Here is a 24,497-nt window from a genome sequence, read left to right as displayed (position 1 = left end):
GTTGCAGTCTGTCTAGTGTGAATAGAACTTAACCCGCATATAAAAATTCTCTTATACAGTAAGATCAGATTACTAAAAACTGTGACCTAACTTTGATTGTGTTCTGTGAAAAAGGGTGAAAACATTTTGTCAGTATCTATTGTTTGTTATTTTTATTTTTCAACTGGCTGTCCTACATCCTTCCATGTTTGTTCTCTTTTCTTGAATGGATTAGTCTGTGGGTTCCTAACATGTACCATTGTGGAAGCTATCTGAAAGACAGATATGGACAAAATCACAACATCATTATGATACTTTTAGCTTCTGTTAATATATCCAATGACACAGTACATCTCACCTAATTTTCTCAGGGATCCTCAAAATATGTAAAGGTTACTGTATGTGAGTCACTAGGGGCAATTATTATGGAACTTCTTACATCAGCCCTTTTGTACTGAAGCAGCATGCGTAATCACCTTGGTCTATGGCTTAACATAACACATTAGCTAACAATTGAAGCTGTCTCATATACTGAAGATTATACCAATCATTTACCACTTGAAAAGCCCTATACATTTGAATCGAAAGAATTCAGGTCACTGACATTCAATTTTAAAAATGGAATTGCCTAGAAAGCATAACAATGTCTACAGCTATGGGCAAACATTTTGCATCACCTAGAATTTTAGGATTGAGACATAATTAAACAAACAAACAAACAAACAAAACAAACAAAAAAAAACCTCTGTGGAACACAATTGAGATATTTTATCTAACATAATGTACTCAAAGAAACAACACAATTGTATTGCAAAAGTTTACTGGAAGCTGTAATAGCAGTACAGTATTTAATGTTTCAATTTTTGTCAGTTTTTCATTAAGTATATGGAAAACTACAAAGCGGTATGTAATTCAATATGTTAAGGCAACATTATTCATCAAGTTTCATTCGACTTTATTAAGCAAATAAGTTAATTCTATAGGGTGATGCAACACTTTTGGCCATCGCTGTAGCTAGCATAAACATAAAAAATATAATATAATAAGCTTGTTAACATAGTTGACTGTTGACATATATCAGACCTGTATGAATTCAGTCCATTACTTTAGTTTCTATTGGATACAAAAATGAAGAATGAGCTTCTAGGTGGGCTCTTTTTAAAGGCCTGGTTCATGAGTTGTTAATTAAGCTTGGAAATATTACAGTCCTGACGTAGGTTTCCAAGGTGCTAACATGTTAGCATTGAAAGAGGTTGCTAACTGAAGGAGCTTGTCCTGTGTAATTACCTTTAATAGCTTGTCTGCTGTGCTAATTTCGGAAGGAGAAGTGCTAAGAAAAAAAAAAAAAAAAAAAAAAGGCAGTTAATTGGACATTTTAAATTACTAGTCATTTAAGGATTTTAAATAACACTTATTTTCAAGTATATTGATTGTGTTTCTAAAAGCCACTTGTTAGAGTCTAATGGTGAATTAACATGATAAATGTTTTTAATGGATACAATTGTAATAGCAACATTATAACTACTATTTGCATGAACACAGCATTTTGTTTGTTATTTTCTCTCAGAACATTATGCACAATATTGCACAATTAAACATATTTTAATTACAAAACTTCTGAATGTGCTTAAGTTTTCTGTAATATATCCTGTTTAATGTATACTATGAATACATTCCTATTAAATAAGTAGGCAGTACATTGATTCATAATGGAAATGTGTGAGACTGCTTCCAATAGATTGGTTTACAATAGTAGTGATGCTAATTTCTGTTTTAAATTTTTTTGCAGGGCATGTATTTCACTTCCACTAGCAATGCTACAACAAAAAAAAAAAATAATAACTTCCACTTTGTCGATCAATCCATTGACTGTCTGCTCTTTGTTATTTTGTTTGTTTTTTTTTCTACCTAAGCCTCTGCACTCAAGAAAAACTTCCAGTCACCTTTCAGTCCTGTATCATCACCAAGGATTGTGAAGTGACCGAGTGGTCTGAGTGGGGTCCTTGTTCTAAGGACTGCTATGACGTGAACTCTCCCAAGGGTGCCCGGACCAGAACAAGAAGTGTAAAGCAGTTTCCTGTGGGCGGTGGTGCAGAGTGCCCAGAACTGGAGGAACAAGAACAGTGTGCCCCTCAAGGCGATGGTGTCCCACCTTGTGCTTCGTAAGTATCATAACGATATCAGCACGTTCACAATCTATAATTGTCAGCTCTAATTTGGAAAGTTTTTTAATTTACTTTAGGCCAACTGTTTCTAATGATTTTCTCTTTTTTTGTTTGTTTCACTTATTACAAACACGTTTCTAGGACATTATAACTCTTTTAAACCTTTTGTGTACATTTTTTAAAAACCTTTTCTTTCATATGCCTTCAATTTTGTACACTGCAGTTTTACACACATACACACACACACACACACACACACACACACACACATATATAAAAAATCCTATATATATATATATATATATATATATATATATATATATATATATATATATACAGTGCAGTCCTTTTATAAGAATCAGAACCACTGGGACAAAATCATTCCTATACTATCCAATGTAAAATAATCCGCTTGTAAGAATCTAGCAATCCGCTTATAAGAATCATTTCCGGGTAAACTGACTACATGTAATATGGTGTTTGATCAATTTCAATGATGTGTACAGCCAATAAAGCTGTTTTTTATTTGAATTTAATCAGATCTTGCATGATTAGGCACGTACGCTGCATTGTTTGTGATCAAACGGTGAGTGCACCGCTGCATTGAGCAGGTATGTTTTTTGTGTTCTCTGTTAATGAAAATTTGTTTCAATAAAGTGACTACACATTCATTGAGTACACGCTGAGTACAGTGTAATTTTGAATAAGATTAAACGGTTACAATCCTGCTGTAGTTTTTCAATCTACACTGAGGAAAACCAGAAGTACATTATTAGGGAACGCATCTGGTGCGAGAGAAATGGTGAAGTGTTTTGAGAGAGAGAGAGAGTGAGAAAGTAACATTATATTTTTTGGCATAAGGCAAATGTAATATTTGTATGATTAATGTGTTGCATTAATGCACATCTAATGAAATATGGATAATGTATAAAATTGTATTTATAATAAATACTTACTGTACATTTTGTGATAGATATGACAGTAACAAAAAAGTTCAAGCAAAAGAAGCTGATTTTATATTTTGACCATCCCTAAGACCAAACGAATCACATAGCAAATCTATCTTATAATCTAGCATCAAATCAGACAATATAATCACGGATAACGATATTATATTCACCATGTTCTTGTAATTGATCCTGGACTTCTCCACTCAAGTGATGTAAGCTCAGAAGAGCAACCAGAGATACATGATTCACTCTTGTGAGGCTCATCATCATGATGCAGATGTGCTAAGGTCAGTGGAATAGTTCCCAGGAGAACTGAAAGGAAAAGCTGATGGATTAGACCAAGGTGAACAAGATAGCATCTACTGTTAGCTGAATGGAGAACTGAGGGTAATAATGAACACCCTTTCCATGGGGTCTGTTCTTAGTCTACATGACCCAAGTGATGAGGTGTATTGTTTAGCCATGAAGTCTGATAATCTAACAAGAAGGCACATGCCATTACCCTCAATCTACTGTATATTTTAGCTTGTTATAGATATGCCAATATGTTATGTTAATTTACATTTACACCATAATTATTTTTCATTGTGCTGGTAACTTTGAATATTTATTACATACGAATCCTTCTTAATGTTATTCAAAACATTAAGGGTTATGAATCAAGAATTCAAAACACCTACCACTTTATTACCATAGTATCTAAGGTACACCCCCTTGTAACCCCATTGCCTTCAAAGTATTTGGATAGTTGTGATTCTCCCAATTAAGGCTTTCCTCATTTAGTAGTCTTTCGAATTAACTTTTAAGAGAAAGGGGGCTGACCACTATAGAACCCCCTATACTGTATTTACAGTCAAGAAAATTTATTTTTCTAGGGATTATTGCAGATATCAAATTATATGTTCAAATTTTCATTTATTTTAATATTGTCCTTGTGTAACTTCATGAAAATTGATTAATTTCTAGTAACAGTTTTAGTATATTGTTCATGACTGATTTTATTATAGAATGACAGCATTTCTGTTTTGTAAGCAGAAGAGAATTACGTTTATTGTTTCATGACATGTGCCCGTTCCTGATTGTATTATTCCTTTATGTTCTGTTTAACCTGTGTTTTGAGATATAATATGACTGCATTCTTGTTGGACTGGATCTCTGACTGTGTGGAGGTTTTCTAGTTGACATTTCTCATGTATGTTTTCATTAGGATTATATAAAATGTTAGTATTTATTGTGAATAATTTTTATTACTGTACATAGGTATGCATGGAGAACTACAGAGTGGAGTGAATGCCGTGTGGACACTTTACTCAGTCAGCAAGATCGAAGAAGAGGGAATCAAACAGGCCTTTGTGGAGGAGGAGTACAAACTAGAGAAGTGTACTGTGTCCAAGGGAATGAGGATCCTCTCTCCTACCTGAACACGCTTAAAGAAAAAGAAGGTACATGAGTCTGACTCAGTGTTTACCTACTTTTTAAACTCCTGAATACGTTAGCTTGTTCTATAATGTATATTTAGAATGCTGCATCAATTAAAATAGGATTTCTATTTATAGGATTAAGGAAGAAGTGGAATAAAACACTATGTGTTCATATCTCATTTCATAGAGAACAGCCTGTTATGATGTAACCCCTGAGCTGTTTCTGAGTGCTCAGTAAGCAGTTGATTGGTTAGTTTTTATTTCCCTGTATTGGATATTGTATATACTTCATACATTTCTGTGGAAGCTGTCCAACTTATGAGCAGATAGCAGGCTCCTGATTGATTGGTTTACCTGCCTGCATATACAGTATGTAGTGTGTGCCTATTGGCTGTTGACGTTGAATGTTGAATCACAAAAGATATACTAATGAAGAGAAATCCATATTGAGATTGACTACATTTATCCTGAATACAAAACATATGTGTGAACCTTTATCTGTTATATTTTACTTTTACTAGACATCGTTTATGGGACAGAATATTAGGTTGTATTAAAGTGTGAGGTTGTGATTGGTTGGAATGAGCCAGTTTATTGTATTTTATGTTGGTGGAATCTCAAGAGCTACTACTGTATGTACTAGTTGTGTTCTTTAGTTTGTTTGTTTGTTTGTTTTTAATAATGTAAGCTTGAATCATTTTATATTATCATACATCATTAAACCAGAGAAAATTGTGCTTTTGTACTGCCGCCCTGAAGAAAACAAACTTTTAGGTGTAATACAGTAAATTGACTCAAGACAAAGTAGCAAATTCAATCAGTTTTGCTTATATGTGTTACCCCAGGTATGTTAAAAAAAAAAATGTTTGAAGATTACAAAACTAGTTTCTTGGATTATAAGTGGAACTCATCAACATATTACTAATACAGCAATTAGACAAATGAAGAAAAGAAAATGTCATTAGCAATTGAGTGTTCAGTAATATATCTGAAGCCCAGCTGTTCTGGAAGCCCACAAGTGCATGAATGATGGGTGCTTTTTAGAAATCCATCCTTATCGGTGTGTGACAGGAATTCAGAATCCACTGGGAGGTAATCTCATAAGGCCTGAGAGCTTATTAAAATATATAGTAACTTGCAATCTAACGCATAAGCATAAGAGCAGTTTTTGAAGGCACAACCAAAGGAAGAGTGTGTTTTAGCTGAAGACGCTTAGGGGGACATTTCCATATCGCAGTGGGTGATACAATTAGGTTTTTCTGCCGAGGCACAGCCAGCTGCCAACGGAAGCACACTCTGTCTCAGCCTGCACAGTTACAATAAGTGCAATATATTTCCCCGGCTTCAACACTGTATAAAGCACTCATAACATCAGCCAGGAACCAATAAGAACACAGCTTTTTATTTTATTATTATTATTTTTTTAATGTAATTTCGTACATTCTATTGTTATTTCGGAAAGTCAGTCTCAAAGCAAGCAAAAGCATAGTGTTGCACCACTTCTGTCAATCACTTTTGAAATAACAGGTAAGAAATTAATGGTTATTCTACCGGTCTACTTTTGATCCAGACAATATTGTGGTGTGAAAGCTATGCTGGCTGTAAACAGCTATGTTAGTCATACAGTTGAATACAAAATTCACTTGTAAAATCAAGAACAATATTTAGATTATCTCACATGAAGCAGCATGTGACAAGTTAATAGATCTACAGATACGTATTATTTAATGTTAAATAAACTATAGGAGCTACAATGCTTAACTTCTTCTTACCCAATAGTAGCCTAAATTGTGACAGTGTTGCATTGATTTGAATGTAATATCGCACTAAAGCTATCAGAATTTGTTAACTAGAAAAAATATACTGCACACACCAAGAGAATTTAACCTGCCTTTTATTATTTTACAACTACTAAAATCAAATAATAAATGTGATTTAATGGCTACTTTCGCAATATATTTTCATTATTTGCACCAATGTACAATATGACAAAATGTTCCTTGGGAAGAATGCTAGAGATTGGCCATGGAGTGTCTTAGTTAAATCCTTGGGATGATTAATAACCTCAGTGGGGTCTTCAGTGGCTCACTTAATAAAGCACTGCTGCGTGGGTTGGCGTCCCTAAGAGAGCCCTGCATTCACTTTTGTATTTTCTTAGGCTAGATAGAAATTAGGTTGTGGATAGTTCACCTCCTCACACTTCAGTGACTCCTACTAGTGAGGTGATCCATAATGCCAGGCATTCTAAAAAGCATCTTTCAGATAACCTCAGAAATTTTTGATTTCCATTAAATGAGAGTAGATGTTAAAACTTCATGCTGATTTGAACTCGGCTCTCGCCAAGATAAGCACCAACTAGGACGTAGCTTTACAGTAAACTAATGTGATCCATCTGCATTTCTTTCCATTTAATAATGATGTACATATCCTTCTGCCTGGTGTTGATGGCTGAAGTGTAATGCTAGGTGCAGGGATCAGCTTATTTTGCCTCCCCAGCGCATCAGCACACACAACGGCTGCGATGCTGGCTCTGGGGATCAACCACAATGCGGTAACCCCAGTACATCAGCATGACAACCGTCTGGATTGAGCTAAGTAGGGTACATCTCTGGGGTCTTCAAGTGGGCACCTTCCATCCTCTATGTTTCGTCGACTAACTCACCTCAAGAGGGCTCAACAGTGATTCTGGCATCCCAGCGTCACCCCCCTCCGTCCCCACTCAACTCAGCCCAGCTTACTTACCCGTACATCAGCGTTGCTTTCTTTCTATTGTGCTTGAGATTCCCATCCAGAATCTTTCTGCCTCAACCACAGCCAGTTGCTGCTTCTTTCTGCTGCTTCAGATAAGTTCTTCACTATGTGACGCAACTCTTGGCCACTGAACCCACCATCTCTGAGAAACTGGGTCGTAGTGTGCCACAAATCCTTGACAACCCACCTCCAATGGGTAAACTCAGACTCTCCATCCTCGCTGTTCCGCTTCAGCAGCTAGTTGAGCATACCAAAGTTTCTTCCTCTCATAAGTCTCATCCACAGCATCCTCCCATGGCACTGTTAACTCTACCATATGAACAACGCGTTCTGATCCAGACCACATGACAGTGTCTAGTTGAAGTTTAGTAGTGGCAATCTCAGGTGGAAAAATAAGCCGTTGACCAACATCTACCAGCATTTTTCAGTCTCTAGCAGCTTCCAGTTGTCCCGGACGAGGCTTGGTTTTAACACCCTTTCTTGGTGGTTGCTCTCCTGGACAGAGGCATATTGTCTTTTGTGTGCAATGCTTTGATGGAACTGGTGGCATCTTATTGATCAGGTTACGCTTGTCTTCCAATGCTAAGGCCAAACATCACAGCACCTGGTCATGGTGCCAAGTAAACCATCCTTGGCTAAGACCCACCTTACATCCTGTCGAAATGTGCCTTAATGTTGCAGGTGATGAACGCAAAGGACATGAGGGATCCTCACCCACCCAGAAGTTTAGGTTCTGTGGTGATGGGAGAACATCATATGTTGATCTGATGAGGACACTGATCCTGCTCTGTTCCATTATCCATAGGTCTTGCCAGCCTATCCTGCATTGTTCCACCCTTTCCCATCTCATCCATTTTCCCTGCTTGGCCTGGGAAATTGCCTTTACACACCTTGTTGACCACCAGCTTCCTCTGTTGAGCTGGGGTTGTCTTGTGCCATGTAGGAGGAGCTGAACTGAGACCAACACCCCCTCTTCCATGTAGAACTTGCCCCATAATATCACTGATTCTAAGGGTAGCATTAGCATCTTCTACAGCTTTCTATGCCACCCACTTTCTTCCAGTTTTCAACACAGGTGCTGCCTTCCTTATGCATTTGTCACATGAATCTACTAATGTCATTTCCAGTCGGACCTTGGCGCACTTAAACTCCTTGGTTAGAGCAGAGACTGGTAGCTGCAGTATTCCTTTACCATAAAGTCCCACTCTGCTGAGGCAGCGTGGAAGTCCCAACCATTTCCTGATGTATGAACTGATTAAAGCTTCCAGCTTGTCAAGGAAACCCCGTACACAGTCAGTGGCCACAGTAGTCTTGGCAGTAGACCAAACTGAAAGCACCAGTTTCAGTTTGCCTGGTAAAGCGCTGCTGTCTATGCTCTTCAACCCTTCCACTGCTTGTTGTCTAACTTCTCCCACACAAGTGTGTCCTTTAGATCCCTGTTGTACCATCTCCCTAGACTTTTCACTGGCTTATCAGACACTGTTGGTATTGCCTCACCAGTAGAACCTTTTATCTACTACTTTACCTTTAATTATAGAGATGCTCCTTGATTTAGATTTAGTGGGCTTGAGTTGCATTAATGCCCATTCATTGTTATTGATTAATTTTCCCAATAACCGATTAGTGTAGGCTCCTGTTGTAGTCATGGTTGTCATGTCATCCATGTATGCTCGAATTAGTGGTAGTCACATTCCAGAAGCGAAGCGCTCTCAGTGCCAGTGCAGAAATGGTACATCATGCCATTATTCCAACTTGTAGGCATTGCCATGTAGTGCTGAATTCTGAAGTTGAAAAAATAAATTGCAAATCTCCAAAGCAGACTTTCATTAAATTTGTTATCGTCATCGGTATGCTGAAAAAATCAAATTCTGCCCAAAGAAGTTCATGTGGCACTGAACCATATGCAATAGCCAAATCCAGGAATGTCACACGGAGCTCCTTTCTCTCCTTTTTAGCTGATTGAATTTGTTGCCAGATTATGCTGATGTGTTCTAAGCATCCTGGGAAACCATACAAAATACAGAGCAGCTCTAAACCACCGAAAACTGAGGTGATGCAATATTCATGGACACCACTGTGTAGTTATTCATATATAATCTGTATACATTAAATGTACATACAGTATAGATAGATATATGTAAACACACCCGGCCATCTTAACTTTTTGCAATTTTTTTCCTTATGCTGCAGCAGGAAATATAAGGCAGACTCATCAAATCATTTACACTACTATTGACAGGCACATAAAATTGAATCCTTCGTTTAGCCTTTTAGATTGCTCAATACTTAATAAAAAAACACAGAGTTCTAAAGGCATGCAAGTGAATACCATGACAATACAGGAGGGTATCAGGGTTGGATGAAGTCCAAGGAGAGTTTATTTTCTGTCCAGGAGTCTTCGTTCCTTCGGTCTGCTATGGTAATAAGATCAGTTCATCTATAGATTTAAGAATTAAAAAAAAAAAAAACATACTATATACAGTATATAAACATTTCACAGTTACATACTGTAACTGCTGCTACATTAAACAAATAGCAGTACAGTTTTTTTTTTTTTTTTTTTTTAATCACTTTAGAGTAGCAGCTAGGGACATTGGACTATACTTATTTCAGATCGTGGAAAAAAAAAGAAAAAAAGTAATGTATTGAAATGGCTTTAGAAAAAGAGCCAGGGGTAATAATGCAGTTTAACTCTTTATTTTCCTGCGTCCATTTGGATACATCTCATCAGATCTAATACATACTTACAACCTCGCTTCCGTTTGATAGATTTCACCTGCTTTCCACAAATATAAACCAATGAACATAAACTGCTAAATAAGTTCACAATTCTGTGAATGTCAACAGTAGAAATATCTAGCAGTTTTAAATAACATGTTTACCTCTAATCACAAATAAAATAAATTAAAATAAAAAAGGTAGCTTCTCTAGGCAAATTTGTCAACACCAGCCTGTAAGAATGTTTTTGCCAAATTATACCAACATTTGCACACTGCGAAAATATGTTAGAAAAATAAATCCATTGATATTCATTCCCATTGATATTCATTTGAATATACATCCATATTTAAGCAATGAAACATTTTAAAATGGTAATTAGCATCATGAATGAGAAAAAAAAAAAAAAAAAAAAACAGACAGTAATTGGACCAGTTTACAACGAAATAGCGTGCTGTGCTTTGTCAACATCGTTTTTATTCTTAAAATAAATTATACAAAATGTGAAATGCATTTTTAAAGCACAGCACTGGTGTATAACCAACTTGAAAAAATATTTTGTTTGTGGCATTGTGGTTCATGTATACACATTAGCCTATGCAGAATGTGAGTAATAAACAAGTTGAGTTGTAATCCTTGGAAATATTATTTTCTACTGATCCACTGTGAAAAAGACAATGATGAGTTAGCAGCCTTGCAATCCCGTAAATGCACAGCACAGTCCTACACATGAGCCTAAATCTCACCAGTCCTGGGTGCATGCAGTAGTGCTCATGGTGGGTGATACAGTTTATTTAGTGACAAATTTTAAAATGTTCCACATGGTACTGGCCCTTGGCGACAATCTCCAGAATGTGTTTAGAGCATGTATAAACAGTGCCGTATTAAAGGATGTGATGGCCCTACGCTAACCCATATTTTGGGGGCTTGGTTCAATAGCTTTAAATCAAATGAAGCAACAGATTATGATTCTCCGTCCCCTTTTATGCTGTCACACATGACCCCTTGGTAAACGAGTGCAACCGCCTCTCCAATCTGCGGCTGCCACATCATTTCCCATTCCGGGTCAATGCATTATTGCAACAGAGTCTCACCACCTTCCAGGCTGGCCAACTTCCCTTGAATCCTGGGAAAGAACTTATCAGACCAGCCCATCATATATTTTTTTCCTCCATAATGAATTATAAAATGCAATGCCAATCACATTGCATATAAAAGCTTTTTTCACAAATGCAATTGTCAAGTCTGCAAAACATGAAAGTGCCTAATGTTGGTTTGGAACTGGATAAGGTTACCATGCACATGCATGATGGAAAATACTGTACAGTGACTGCTTTTGTATTTGTCACCTTTTTTAATATTTTGTGCAAACTCAATGGCCGAACATGTATTTAAGAAAAATACTACCCTGCTCCGTTCCCCCGCTCCATATACAATTGGCTCGCTCCGGTCTGCTCACACTCTCTGTCCCCAATGCAGGGCTGGATCAAACAGTATGCCAATTACACCATTCACCATAATATGCATAGGGCCCTGTGACAGAAATACAATGATTCATGGTTGTAAATCTCCCTCGCGACTGGTGAGAGTGCTAAGCAGCGAGATCTATATTGGTCTATATTGTTCTTATACAGTTCTATCGTTATGCCCCAATACAACGCTGTGAACATGGTTTATATTTATATGAACATATTTACATTATCTGCACTCCTAAGGATAGTTCATACACTGCAGGGTGGTCCGTCAGCCCCATTGAGACTCCCTCATATGTATTCATTGGCTGCTTTGAGCTCCCTATGAGATATTCAGATACTAACAAACACAGCATAATACTAATTTGATATGAATCATATGCAAAGTTTGAAATAGGTGAGTAGACCATACATAACATCATAGGAACATGCTAATTGCAAGATTAGATTTCCTAACTTTTACTTTATTTTCAATTTACGCATTTTTTTCAGTACCAATCAATAACTTATCTGAACACTTTATGTTGGCTTTTTTCTTTGCTGATCATAGCTGAGCATGAGGCTTGTTAAACTGTGTATGCCTTTATTGCCTTTTACCATATGACAGAAATCACTTGGGAGTGATAATAATTAAATCTCACGGTTGTTAATGATTATTTTAATTAACATTCAAACATCAGTGGGATCATAGAACGTAGAACACAAATGATGCAATAAGTTCATGCATTCCTTCAATGGACCAGTAGTAGCATTGCATTCAATAGAACAAAACAATGTAGTTTAACAAAAAGAGGAATAACTTAATATCCTTTATGTCTTTTGGGGTTTTCTTTTGTAGCGAGAGAAACAAACACTATGGACTTAAACCAGTCTTGCTGGTTGCAGACATCCACATTTGAATTTCCTTCAGCCTCCTGCATTGTACACGTTTACCTTTACCTGCCTGTTTTCTAAAATTCCAACCCCCAAAAAAAGAAAAAATTCATGACGTTTTTAAATTGGCCCTAAACCTGAAATAAATTAATACGTAAATTGAGCCTGATTCATATATTTTGTTCTGCAGACTGATGCCTCTGACGTAGTAGGACTAGGGCCAGATCTGTCCCAGGAGGTAGAGGTTGTGAGACATTTGGTATTGATTTTACATTAGAAGGAAGCTGCTTGCGTGAGAGACTCAGAGAGCAGGTCTGCTGTAATCGAGAAAGAAATGCATAGCTGTCATTAAAGAACACAATTAACCAAAAGCAAGCTTCTGTGCTCCTCCCTACTTGTGTGTGTGGGCTCGTCCGCCCACATGTTTTTTTTTGTAAAATGTCCCAAACAAAAGGCAACCTCATGGGGGCCCCAGTTCTGCTGGGGACCCTACGCTATAGTGTAATTTGGGATAGGTTAATCCGGCCCTGTGTATAAGTAATTGTACCTGGGCATAAGCAATATCAATAGCTCTCCTGAAAGTGAATCCCTCCTTGTTGTCACGCTGTGTTTAATATCTTCTGTTTTCCGCTTGCTGTGACAAACATACCTATAAATTTCTTTTGAATCATCGTGATATCAATAATATAATATTGTAATTCTGGGTTGCCAAAATAATCACTGGACAACGATGAACTATCACTCAAAAAGGAATGAATGCCTCCAATGCCTCCAATGAGTTCGAGCAATTGTATCACATAGCAAGCTTAGCTGACTTCATTCTGGATCCAGGTTAGATTAGAAAAAAAATATGTTTGAAAAACGTATTTTATTTGTTTGTGAAGAAAAGTTTGACCATCTTATATGTGATTATATTATGTTTCGGGGGGGGTCACCCAGGCTGCCAGACACCACAACAACATCTGGCAATGCCTGCCCCTGGCTGAACAGCATGCAATAGCCTAACTGGGACAAGCTAGCTGCTGCTCTAGCGTTGCTGCCACAGGGAAAAGAATTCATATCATGAAAAAGGATACAGTATAAACTCGAGCATTTTCAGCTAGAGTTTAGATTTTGTGTTCATAGTATTTAAGGTTTATAATTGAGAATGCATTTGTTATAATGCTCTCTCCCTCATCTACCTTATTTAAAGAATCTTATTACCACATATTGTTATTTAAATTCAGCCTTGGGATACCAAGCACTTTCTATCAGCTATTAAACTTGGCAATTATTTCTTAGTTCATAGAAATAAAGAGCAAGGTTTTAGTTGTTGCATTGGTGAGGTTACCCCCTTGTCATTTATTTGAATCTATGGTGGAGGATATATATTACGTGCCTTAATATTATTACCCTGTACCTTTTAAAATGTCATACAGTTTTCTCATTTTACGAACATCGGGTCCAATGATATCACCATTCTCAGTCTTGGAGCATGTTGCTTAAACTGCAGGAAGTTTTACATGAGATGTGGATTTTTTGCAATCAAAAGCATACTGACTGCCAAGACAGTACTGTATCATATCCAACTCAAACAGAGACTTCCACCCTGCTGCAAGCCGATAGTTAATATTAAGGCACCTGTTCTATAATAGGGGGAAAATAGTGTATAACTGTTGGAACATATGTTGGCTACTTCATGCCTTTAGAACAGACTGATGATCCTCCTCTTTCCAAAAATAACCAGTTGCTGTTATGATTAATATAGATCGTCAGACCTTTACATAACGTTTTGGTTTTATAATGTGTGATACTCCATAGTGATATAAGCTCCAAAACCGTTCATATGAGCAGGTATAGAGGACTGTGAGGAAACTGGCATGGCAATTTATTTAATTTTAATATTGAATTTTTCTATTCTATTATTTTACCTAATCAGCACCTACTGCAGCTTTCATACATTGTAAAAAAAAAACTACAAAAAGGCAACTGCTAAATGCAGTGTCTGGGTAGAAGATTGATGGTTCAACTCCCTCTGTGCTTTCTTTTGATTTCTTTGTGATTTGAAAGAGGGAAGGCTGTCCGCCACAACGAGATGTAAAATTACCGGAATACCAAATTAGAATACAAAAAAGATGAAAAAATAACCCTTGAAAATCTACTTTTAAAATGATCTTTAAAGCATGACACTTGTGTTATTGCTGGATGGTAAATGTACATTTCTTATCTTCCAGCATCCAGACCTGTGGACAGTAAGCTGTGTACAGGCCCTGTACAAAATACCACCAAGCTATGCCACATTGTCTGCCCCGTAGAATGTGAAGTCTCTTCGTGGACAGCTTGGGGACTCTGCACTTATGAAAGCTGTGAAGACCAAGTGGGGAAAAAAGGTTCAGTTGTAGCTTAAGTGCAGGCATTGTGAAGTGTCATGAGGAATACTTTTTACCTTGTATCTGCAGTACCAACATTATCACTGGTCGCGTTTTTTGTTTGGTTACAGATATTTCAAATGCAGTTCAATTAAAAGTTACAGTTGCTCCCTGCTATGCAATCACACCCTCTGCTATCTGTCAATATTTGAAACATTTGTTTATTTATATCCCAATTACAAAAAAAAGAACAAGATCTTAATCACAATGAAAATGGGAACATTAATAAGGATGCACCCAGTAACATGTTGGTAATCATGGTAACTGCTCAGTTTGGTATTATATACTGTAGTGTATATTGCTGAATCTCTCTAAGACCACAGGTTTTTTATATTATTATTTTTATATAGGGCAATGCCATTGCACATTTGTGATGTTTTGGTAATTTTATAATACACCCCATATGAGTAAGCAACCAATCACGTATCAAGTATTTGTCAAAATTCCAGTACGTCGAACATACTATGGGTATAGTTCTAATGCAGTTCATTATTACAATCTGTAGTTGTGATTTATAATAAGTTAATACATCGTGTCACTGTATCACTTATTATACCAAAAGTATCTGTCCTAGTTCCAGAACTGCACAAATGAACAATAAGAGACACTCTACAAACAACATATTAATGTTTAGTAATGGTGGACTGCAGTGAAAAGCAAACAATGAGCAAAGTTGCTCAATTTGAGAAAATAAAGTTAACACTGTCATTTTACTCAACATATGCACATGCAATCTGTAATGAGCCCAATAGAAACCAAGTAATACTTGTTTATCTTACTTTTTGTTAGGTTTTAAATTGAGGAAAAGGCAAATCATAAATGAGCCTACAGGAGGAAATGGAAACTGTCCACATCTCACTGAAGCAATACCGTGTGACGAGCCGACATGCTACGACTGGCAGCTGGTTAAACTCGGAGACTGCATACCTGACAATGAGAAGAAGTGTGGTCCTGGCACACAGATTCCACAAGTGGAATGTGTCAACAGTGACGGTAAGGAGCTGGAGGCAGAAATTCATAAAGATATGACATGCACGTGTTATTTCTATTTACTGGGTATTATTATAAAGACAGTGATGCTGCCAGTGATCTAATGTGTTACAGTGTTACATTTTAAGTTGATAATAAATATCGCATGGGCCCATCATTTTCCTTTAGAATTGAATGGTTATTAAAATGATCAGAAAATCTGTCATTTAACAGTTATTTTGTTGTTTTCAATTACATATATTGGCTTGCTTCTGTGGTTGACTTTCGAATTGTCATGTCATTGCCTGTAGTTTCCTTTAAAGTATATTCATAAAACACAGTCTTTAAAGGTGTTCAGATATGAGTTGTTTATACCTGCAATAACATTTTCAGGGGTTCATACATAAATGTTGATACTGTATGCTGGAATAAAAAAAAAAAAAAAAGAGACCTTGAGTTGATACAATTATTTGAATTGCAGATCACGGTAAACCTCACGTCGAGATTCAGGCAACTGTCAGTTAACCTTAAGGGCATTAAAACTAGAGCTCTTTAAGCTTCATGTTTTGCATTAGTTTGGAATTATTGAGAATTCCTTACCAGGTTTCTTTTTGTAATCAATAAATTGAAATGCTTTTAACAATCTTATTCACTAGTCAGCACACCTCAGGGGGATTTCAATAATGCCAATGGTTATATTTTTGTCACATCTAACAGAATTTTTCATAATGTAAGCACTCTGGGGATTCTGACTAGCAACTGGTAATTTATGAATATTTATTATGCGGCATGGAACTGTGGTATGGACTTCACGTCCATAGGTATACTTTGTGTGAGGGCTGAATTGTAATGTCCTCCATAGACATTTAATATTTTCTTTGTCATTGCGGCTTAGTTTCAGGTTTCAGATCAGAGATCTTTAGTTTTCTTTTATTTGGTCACAAGATATGGTTTATTCATTTTGAATTCGAGTTCTAGTTTATCTATAAAAAAAAACACCTTTGCATTAATACAATAATAAATACAATAATAAATACAGCTGTGCCAGTAAATGCATTGTCATGTTTAAATGATTTTACTGAAAATTTGTTTAATGAAAATATTGACATTTTGTGTTTTCGTCTTTTGTATTCAAATAATGCAAATTGAAATGCATTAAGCCAGCTTTTGAGATTAGTTTATGAAAAGCCCTAGATATAGTATAAATGGATCCCTGAAAGAGAAACACAAAATTCACTGTGAAAATTCTTCTGATACCTGTGAGAAGATCGCTACTGACAGGTCACAGCAGAAGCCTGTGTAACATTGTACACATTGATTGGCAAGAAAAGGGCACTTACTGCATAAATCAATATAACACTTTGCCTGCAACTGGAAAGAACAAAGACAGGATCAGACTAGATCTCCTTGACTTGGCTTTAATGCTTAATTTTTAATGAGCCACTACTCACTGGTTAGCACCTAGAAAACATACCCAAGGCCTAGAATACCACAATTGACTCTATGGCTGCTGAAAATGTATTATGTTATCCAGTTATAGAACGTAGTTTGCTCAGCAATTATAATGTGTTCTTTAATTGTTACTTTATGAGCGCTACCTTTATAAATCTTTAAGTATGTTTGGTTAATACATATAGTTACCATTTTGTTTGTAGTTTAAAAGGGTTGCACTCTGTATGGTTTAAATTCTTTCATTTTACATATACAGTGTAAGAATGTTGTTACTGTATAAGTAAACAGTTTACAGTATAAAACACTATTTGCCAAAAAAAAAATCTGTTAAAGTTTCCGACCTACAACACAACTTTCAAAGGGGTAGAAAGTTAATCTGTAACTTTAAGCACTGTTACTGATGTATAATAATCTTTGGATGAGCAAGGATAAAGTGATATCTGGCACACACAAGCTTAAGTTGTTTATGTATATGAAATGGGAATTGCATGAGAACTGGGGAAAAGCCCCTGTGCTGTATATATTTCTGAACCTTACCAGGTAACCTTTTGAGACGCCTGTATGAATAACTTACAAGCTCCCTCCACCTGCCATTGCCGTCTGATACAGAAAATGATACACAAACCAGTGTCACCTAGAGCGGGTTTTGGACTATTACCAGCTGTTACTCTGAAATTAAATTGGGCAGTGGAAAAGCGTTTTGATTACTTGTGTACTTGCAGGCAAGGGCAACAGCTTTAGTGTTCGTTTATAATTGAGCAGGAGCTCAGTAAGGAAGGAACACATTGAGGCTTACACTTAAACACTAACCTGCAAGCATTTTCCCACTTGATTTCTTATTTAAATGCTGAGGGTATAATTAGGTATAAGTGAATCCTAAAGACATGTGATAATATGGCATATGCGTCATTAAGATAATTCTAGAAACGTGTTCAGAGGCAAATTGATTACTTCTAATTGCAATTTATTTTTCTAAAAATGTAAACTGAAATTTCTAATGGTATCATATTACACCAGTGTTAACCTGATGCATACAATTTTGATAAAGTGGCAGCCACAGGCTTTTCATAATTACCCAACTGGTTCATGTAACAGCAAATGTGTGGCAAGTTTACACAAATATATTTTTAAGTTTCATCTTGAGCTGTTGCTTGCACTCATCCAGGGACCAAAGGATGGGCCTTGTTATCCATACTCTTTGTCACTCTTGTAAAAGGTGGCCAAGGGGAACACTCCATATTAAAATAAATTACTAGAGTCTGTAAGGCAAAGTCTGATGCCTTATGTTAATAGTTGAATTACTTGAGCTGAAAACCCATATACTATATATGCAATTTTAGTATATGATTCTAAGAGAGGTCCTTTTTGTCAGTGCAACAATTGGTGTATCCTTTACAGCTGTACAGTAGTCACTGTAACTTACATAACTGTTGTATCTGTTGTGCATTTGTACTGCTATTCAGTTGCCCAGTATGGTTCATATATAGCAGATACTGCACTGTTGCTATTTGCAGCATGTGTGCCCTCTGAACTGTCACTGTCAATTCTGTCATTTATCACTTTTATAAATGCTGTGCGTAAGTTGATCACACACCAGATGTCTACCATGCATTCTTAACAGAGATTACTGTTTGAAACAACTTTACTATTGCATGAAGGGCAGGTTTCTTCCTACAGTAAATATATTGTGGTTCTGTTCCCTCACATTGGAACAGACTCAAATTATGTGATATTCCACTATTAACAGTCCCGTACAACAACTAAAATACTTCATAATGTTTGCTAAAATCTACTCAATAATGTTATGTGAAATGAAAGCTTTAAGCTTCGAATGTACAGCACAGATTTGGAAGCACAGTGGCGTACTATATTAAATAAACACTAAATGCGCTGATAAAAAATAGTAAATAGAGTACCACCTGAATGATCCACTTGTTAATAATTGCCCTGGGTGATCATCAAAGACAGTTTATCAAAGTTCAGGTGATTTAAATAAGCCATCTTACCACTTTTTGAGGACATTAAAAGTGTTTAGTCTTTCATTGACATACAATATCAAATGCAGTATGAAATAAAACCTGCTCTGTCCAGATTATTGGTAGAAATATCATCTTCCTAATGTGATGATCCTAATGTGTGATTTGTCACTGAGCCAGAATGCCAATTTACAGAGTTTAGCAAAAAAATTTTTTTTTTCTTCATAACTAAATCTACTGCAGTTCAGTTATTTGAAACAACACAAAAGACCAATCAAATTTCTATACACACACATGTCTTTTTATCTTTGCAATATTTTACTCATTGTTCAAGTTTGGTAGTGGACATATGCAGATACAGCAGATTGGCATCTTTTTAGGTCTGTGGTGGGATATGATTGTCACTGGTCCCCAACTGGCCTCTGTACTGGATTTGTAATAATCATAGTTCCTGCTCAAGCTGGTAAGATGTGACACATTTAAACCTCAATTGTCACTGTACAGGTAATAGCACACTGGAATCTATTTTATTATTGTTAAGACAGAACAACCAAGGTGTTTCACTTCACTCGTTGACATCTTAAGCACACCAAAGGTAAGGGTTGAGAGATTTTGTGGCTGTTAGAACAGACTGACTGAAAATGTCAGAATCATCTTCTTGAAATTTGCTTTGGTTAACCACATGTTCCTGAAAAGGCTGTCCACAGCAAGAGCCTTTTATTCCTGACAGCTGGGTAATTTAAGCATGGAAGCTGATATGCGGCAATGAAATACATGCAGGTGTACATTTCTTTTATGGCTAATGTTAATTATAAAGCAAATAAATACTTCCAGGTGCATCATTATTAACCCCCCCCCCCCCCCCCCCCCCCCCCCTGCTGAACAGCTCAAATTGGAAGAGTTTCTATTGAGTATCTTACTAATAGTCATCCATTTTAAGACATCACAGCTGCAGTGTGATTCAAACTCATTGATACAAAACATATTGCAAAACAGGGTTTACTAGTGCATGCAAATAGGGTCTTCATAATTGCATTATAATCACATCAAGAGGTTACAAATATGTATCTAAAATCTAGAGTTATCAGAATATCATCAAATGTAATCCAGATTGTCTATAGCAGGCTAGGAGTGTGTGACCCACTATGTGTGACATAAAGACAGACGTGCAAAAATGGGGACCCCAAAAATGACATAATATTACTTGCATTGTGTGCACTTTTGTGTTTATATTTTTAATTGACTAGTTGCTGAGAATTTGTAATTCAGTACACATTGAATATAGCTGGACATTTAAAGAGTTTTCATATTTATTCGATTTGTGAATCAAGCCAATCCTCAGCACAATATGAGTGTTTTTAGTGTATGAGCTAAATCAGTATTGTGACTTATTTAGTTGTTTAGTAAAATGGTTCTTAAAGAAAAAGTGTTGGCCTGATAGCTTACTATTATAGCGTAAATTTCACATGTACAAGTAGCTGCCAAAATGGCAGTCTGGTCATGAAATGTAATTATGTTCAGCAACTGTGTAATTTCAGATATGAATGAAGAATCAAGGGAATGCACGATTTACTGAATCACATCCCAGTAGACAACTACAAATATTGACCCCTTAGTCATATTCAGATACCAGAAACAAATCGGAAATTAATAGTACATTTTTTGACATATGCATGTGAATTAATTGCTGGAACTTTTACTGTATCTGACGCTTGTCAAGTTAGCTTTAAAAAGTGCTTGGATTGTATGTGCATGTATGGGTGGTAATTCTCTAGAAAGAAACATTAGGGGTTTCCGTGTGTGTTTATTTATATAACTTCATTTTAAGTCTGTACATCTAACAATATCAATTAGAAACCCTCTAAAGAGTCAACATTGTTCATACACTTAAATGCCATCCACATAATTTCAGTGGGAGTAGGATTTCCAGTGATTATCCCCTAAACATATTAAGATTATGTAGAATGATAAATGTAGTGCTATTGTGCTATAAATCATTTTATAAATATTTTTACTAAATTAGATCTAGATCATTACAGTCATGTTATCAAATCTTCACAGTGGTAGAATCTTTTGAAATGTGAAGATATTGGATGCAAGCCTTTTGCTTCCACTTATCCTATTCTAGGTTTATCTGGGTATTGGTCAGCCAGTCCCAACAGTTAAATTTAATCATTAAAAAAGTATACAACAGTCTTAGTGCACAGTATTCAGAAAAATATCTACCAACTAGGTATTTGGAGTATTCAATATTCCTAGAGTGTGCCCCAGTAAGATTGCTATTCCAAATTACTGCTTTAAAACTGAGCACATGTATTTTAGTTAAATTACCTTTTATTCTAAATTTTCTGTTTTCCATTTTTTAAATAGAACTGGACAGTTTTCAATATAATCTTTTTTTTTTCACATTTTTGTCGAAATACTGTAAAATATCCCACCTACATCATAAACAGAGATTGAGAAAGCTCAAATACTATAGAATCTACCTAGAATATTCAGAATACTTTTGGAATACTGATTGATGGAGTTATGATTCCAAGATGGAGTTTTCTACAGCTCTGTCTCTTAACCAAGCACTTCCGCTGGTTTGTTTGTTTATTGTATAAGTCATAAATTACCTATTAAAAGTGCATTTACATAATATAAATATCCAATATACAAAATTCAAATACACCCTGGATAAATTAATGATTGCTGTATGTTTCAACCATGCAACCTTATTACAAAATATTTTAAAATCCCTTAAAACCTTAATTTCTGAAGGATGTGACCAAGAAAAAATCGCCTCTTATAGAGAGATCTGTTAGGGCAAATGCTGTTCTACACCTTTCAATTTTACAATTCCCACGTAAAGCTTCCCTTTTGAGCTATTAGTATCTTCAGAGAGCTTTTTCATGAATTCCTTTAAGGTTGGAGTACATAATTCATGAAAAGTTTTAAATACCATTTTCGCATTAGAAAGTTGACATGATTATCAAAACTCAGCAATAGGTACTTACGCAAAATGTTACAGTGACGGTATCTCACAGGTTTTGTTTCCAGTATTTTTTTTTTACAGCTTGCTTATAAAGAGAACATATTGGTTTAGTTATTGATTCACTTGCTTGAGACCACTGAAATAAGCCTGTTTAGACTTGAGTTGATTGATGCAATGCAGTCTCATGACGGAAATTGATTTGTTTCCCCTGAGAATTTCAGCTTGTCATCAAACTTACTTTTCTTCACCTCTATGATATTTGATTAAACCACTTAACAAAAGCAAGTGGCGATACTTGGGCAAGGGATCGATGACATTCTGTGTAAGGTCCTGTTCAGGAGAGCTACATTGTCTATAAAAACCTTGAGAAACCTTGAGCTATTTGAGTCAGGGTCCTTATGTGCCCAGTCATTGCAGCTAAGATGATGATATTATCTGTTCTGAATTGTACAGTTTATTTAATTGATATTGTATTTCAATTCAGCTGAGTGCATTGTAGTTGCATTTCTGTTGATGAAATATACCAGTTATACAACATGTAAAATTACTTTTTAGTTTGGATAATTTAGCAGAATTCATGCAATTTATGGTTTGCAATACACTTACTATTTTAATCCCCTTTTTCTAATTTTGTTTTTAAAAATACTGTTAGCCTTGTCATCTAACAACCTATAATAACTGCTTGTCTAGGTCTTTTTATAAAGCTGTTTTAAGGTATACATGCAATACATAATTGCCTCAATGTAACTTTAACTTTTCTAAGAGGCTATGTATGCTTTTGGTAGTGATGTTTATGTTAAATCATGTATCTCAAGATAAATAAGGTTCTACAAGCAGTACTTTCAGACTCTAACATCAGTGAGTTGCCACTGTTTTTTTTTTTTTTTTTTTTTCCCCAAGGTCATAAATGAAGCATGGGTTCAGGTTACTAAGTCTGTTTTAAGTGTGTCTTCATCTACATTCCAGGAAAAGTTGGCAGGCATTTGACATATAAAGTATTTAATACCAAATGAACCTTTTCTAGTTTCACATTAGTCACACTGTCTGGAGAATGCCTTGTTGTTCAAGTATAAAATGCAGCATACTGGCACTTCTAGTTTTTGATATACCAGTATATTGTGTTGGCCAGTTTTTATAATCAGATTTAATAAACTATGGATGAATACAATTTTAAATACAAAGCTATCATATTAAACTGGCAAATGTACAGGTGTAGATCATTAATGTTGTTTACATTAGTCAGAGTTTGACATAAATACATTTGGATAAAAATATAATTCTAATTAATGCACAAGGACAAGTGCGATGGCTGATAATATAATTATTGTAAATACTTCACAAATGCATTTTTTTCAAGAAACTGTTTGATACTTATTGTGTTTATTTGAGCAATCTTTATGTATATCTATCAATCTGTCTATTTAAGCATATAATTTGACATTTTTCATGTGATATGTACAATACAATAGGATCTGTCTTCAGTAATTTGCTTCCGCATGGAATGCATTTACTTGGTTTTTCATTAACTAGCTTTAATTTGCCTTTCTGCCCATCTGGGCTAGGTTGTTGACGTTTCCTGCTTATTCAGCAATTATGGACTGTTTTGGGGCTTTTTCATCCCCAGGAGAGGCAGTAGATAGACAGCTGTGTGGAGATGCCATCTATCCCACTCCTATTGTCTGTGAAGTCCCATGCCCAAAGGACTGTGTGCTCAGCGCATGGTCAAAATGGTCCTCATGCTCTCACACCTGCTCAGGAAAAACCACTGAAGGGAAACAGACTCGGGCTCGCTCTATTTTGGCATATGCAGGTGAAGGTAAGTATATTCTATTTCCCCAGATATTTCAATAAGTATATATCCTGTACTCTGTGCAACACCATTCTAGTCATTGTTATCATGGTTCACCAACCCTTACATTACTATGCTATCCTGCAACTACAGTACCTGGGTGCTTAACATAAACAGTGTTGAAAGTTTCGTTTGATCTGGCCTCAAAGGTTAAATAACTGACAGCTCATTATGTGTACAGTTTTATATTTATAATTGATTATTCAATGAGATATTATTATTAGTAATAGTTGTAATAGTAGTATTGCTGTTATTAATAAAGTAGTTACATAAACAGGAACCCCTTTTTGCCCTTTGCCTTGATTTCATTCAGTATTAGTCAAGCCTTTTATTTCCAGTTTCAAATCCTAAAAGATAGAATTTCAATGTCAAGGCTTAATTAAATGCGCACCTCAAAACCTTGATTCCAGAAGCATGGTAACCACAATAAATAAATAAATAAATAAATAAATAAACAGACATACACTTAAAGGAACTCATTCCTCTCTCAGATTATTCCTGTTAGAATGGCTACCAATCAGATACAAGCATACATTG

General features: G+C 35.9%; 1 protein-coding gene across 1 annotated transcript in view; it reads left to right on the top strand.

Moving 5' to 3' along the window:
* LOC121315054 (thrombospondin type-1 domain-containing protein 7A-like) overlaps positions 1 to 24,497 on the top strand; it is a 193,664-nt gene that overhangs the window by 109,211 nt on the left and 59,956 nt on the right. The window contains exons 4-8 of the mRNA XM_041248944.1: positions 1,893 to 2,141; positions 4,355 to 4,536; positions 14,543 to 14,698; positions 15,527 to 15,730; positions 23,736 to 23,927. Coding sequence (XP_041104878.1) covers positions 1,893 to 2,141; positions 4,355 to 4,536; positions 14,543 to 14,698; positions 15,527 to 15,730; positions 23,736 to 23,927 — 983 coding nt within the window. The remainder of the gene's footprint in view (positions 1 to 1,892; positions 2,142 to 4,354; positions 4,537 to 14,542; positions 14,699 to 15,526; positions 15,731 to 23,735; positions 23,928 to 24,497) is intronic.

Source organism: Polyodon spathula, chromosome 4 (genome assembly GCF_017654505.1).
Source record: "Polyodon spathula isolate WHYD16114869_AA chromosome 4, ASM1765450v1, whole genome shotgun sequence".
In the NCBI taxonomy this organism is placed as follows: Eukaryota; Metazoa; Chordata; class Actinopteri; order Acipenseriformes; family Polyodontidae; genus Polyodon; species Polyodon spathula.
This window is presented reverse-complemented; position numbering and strand designations above follow the sequence as displayed.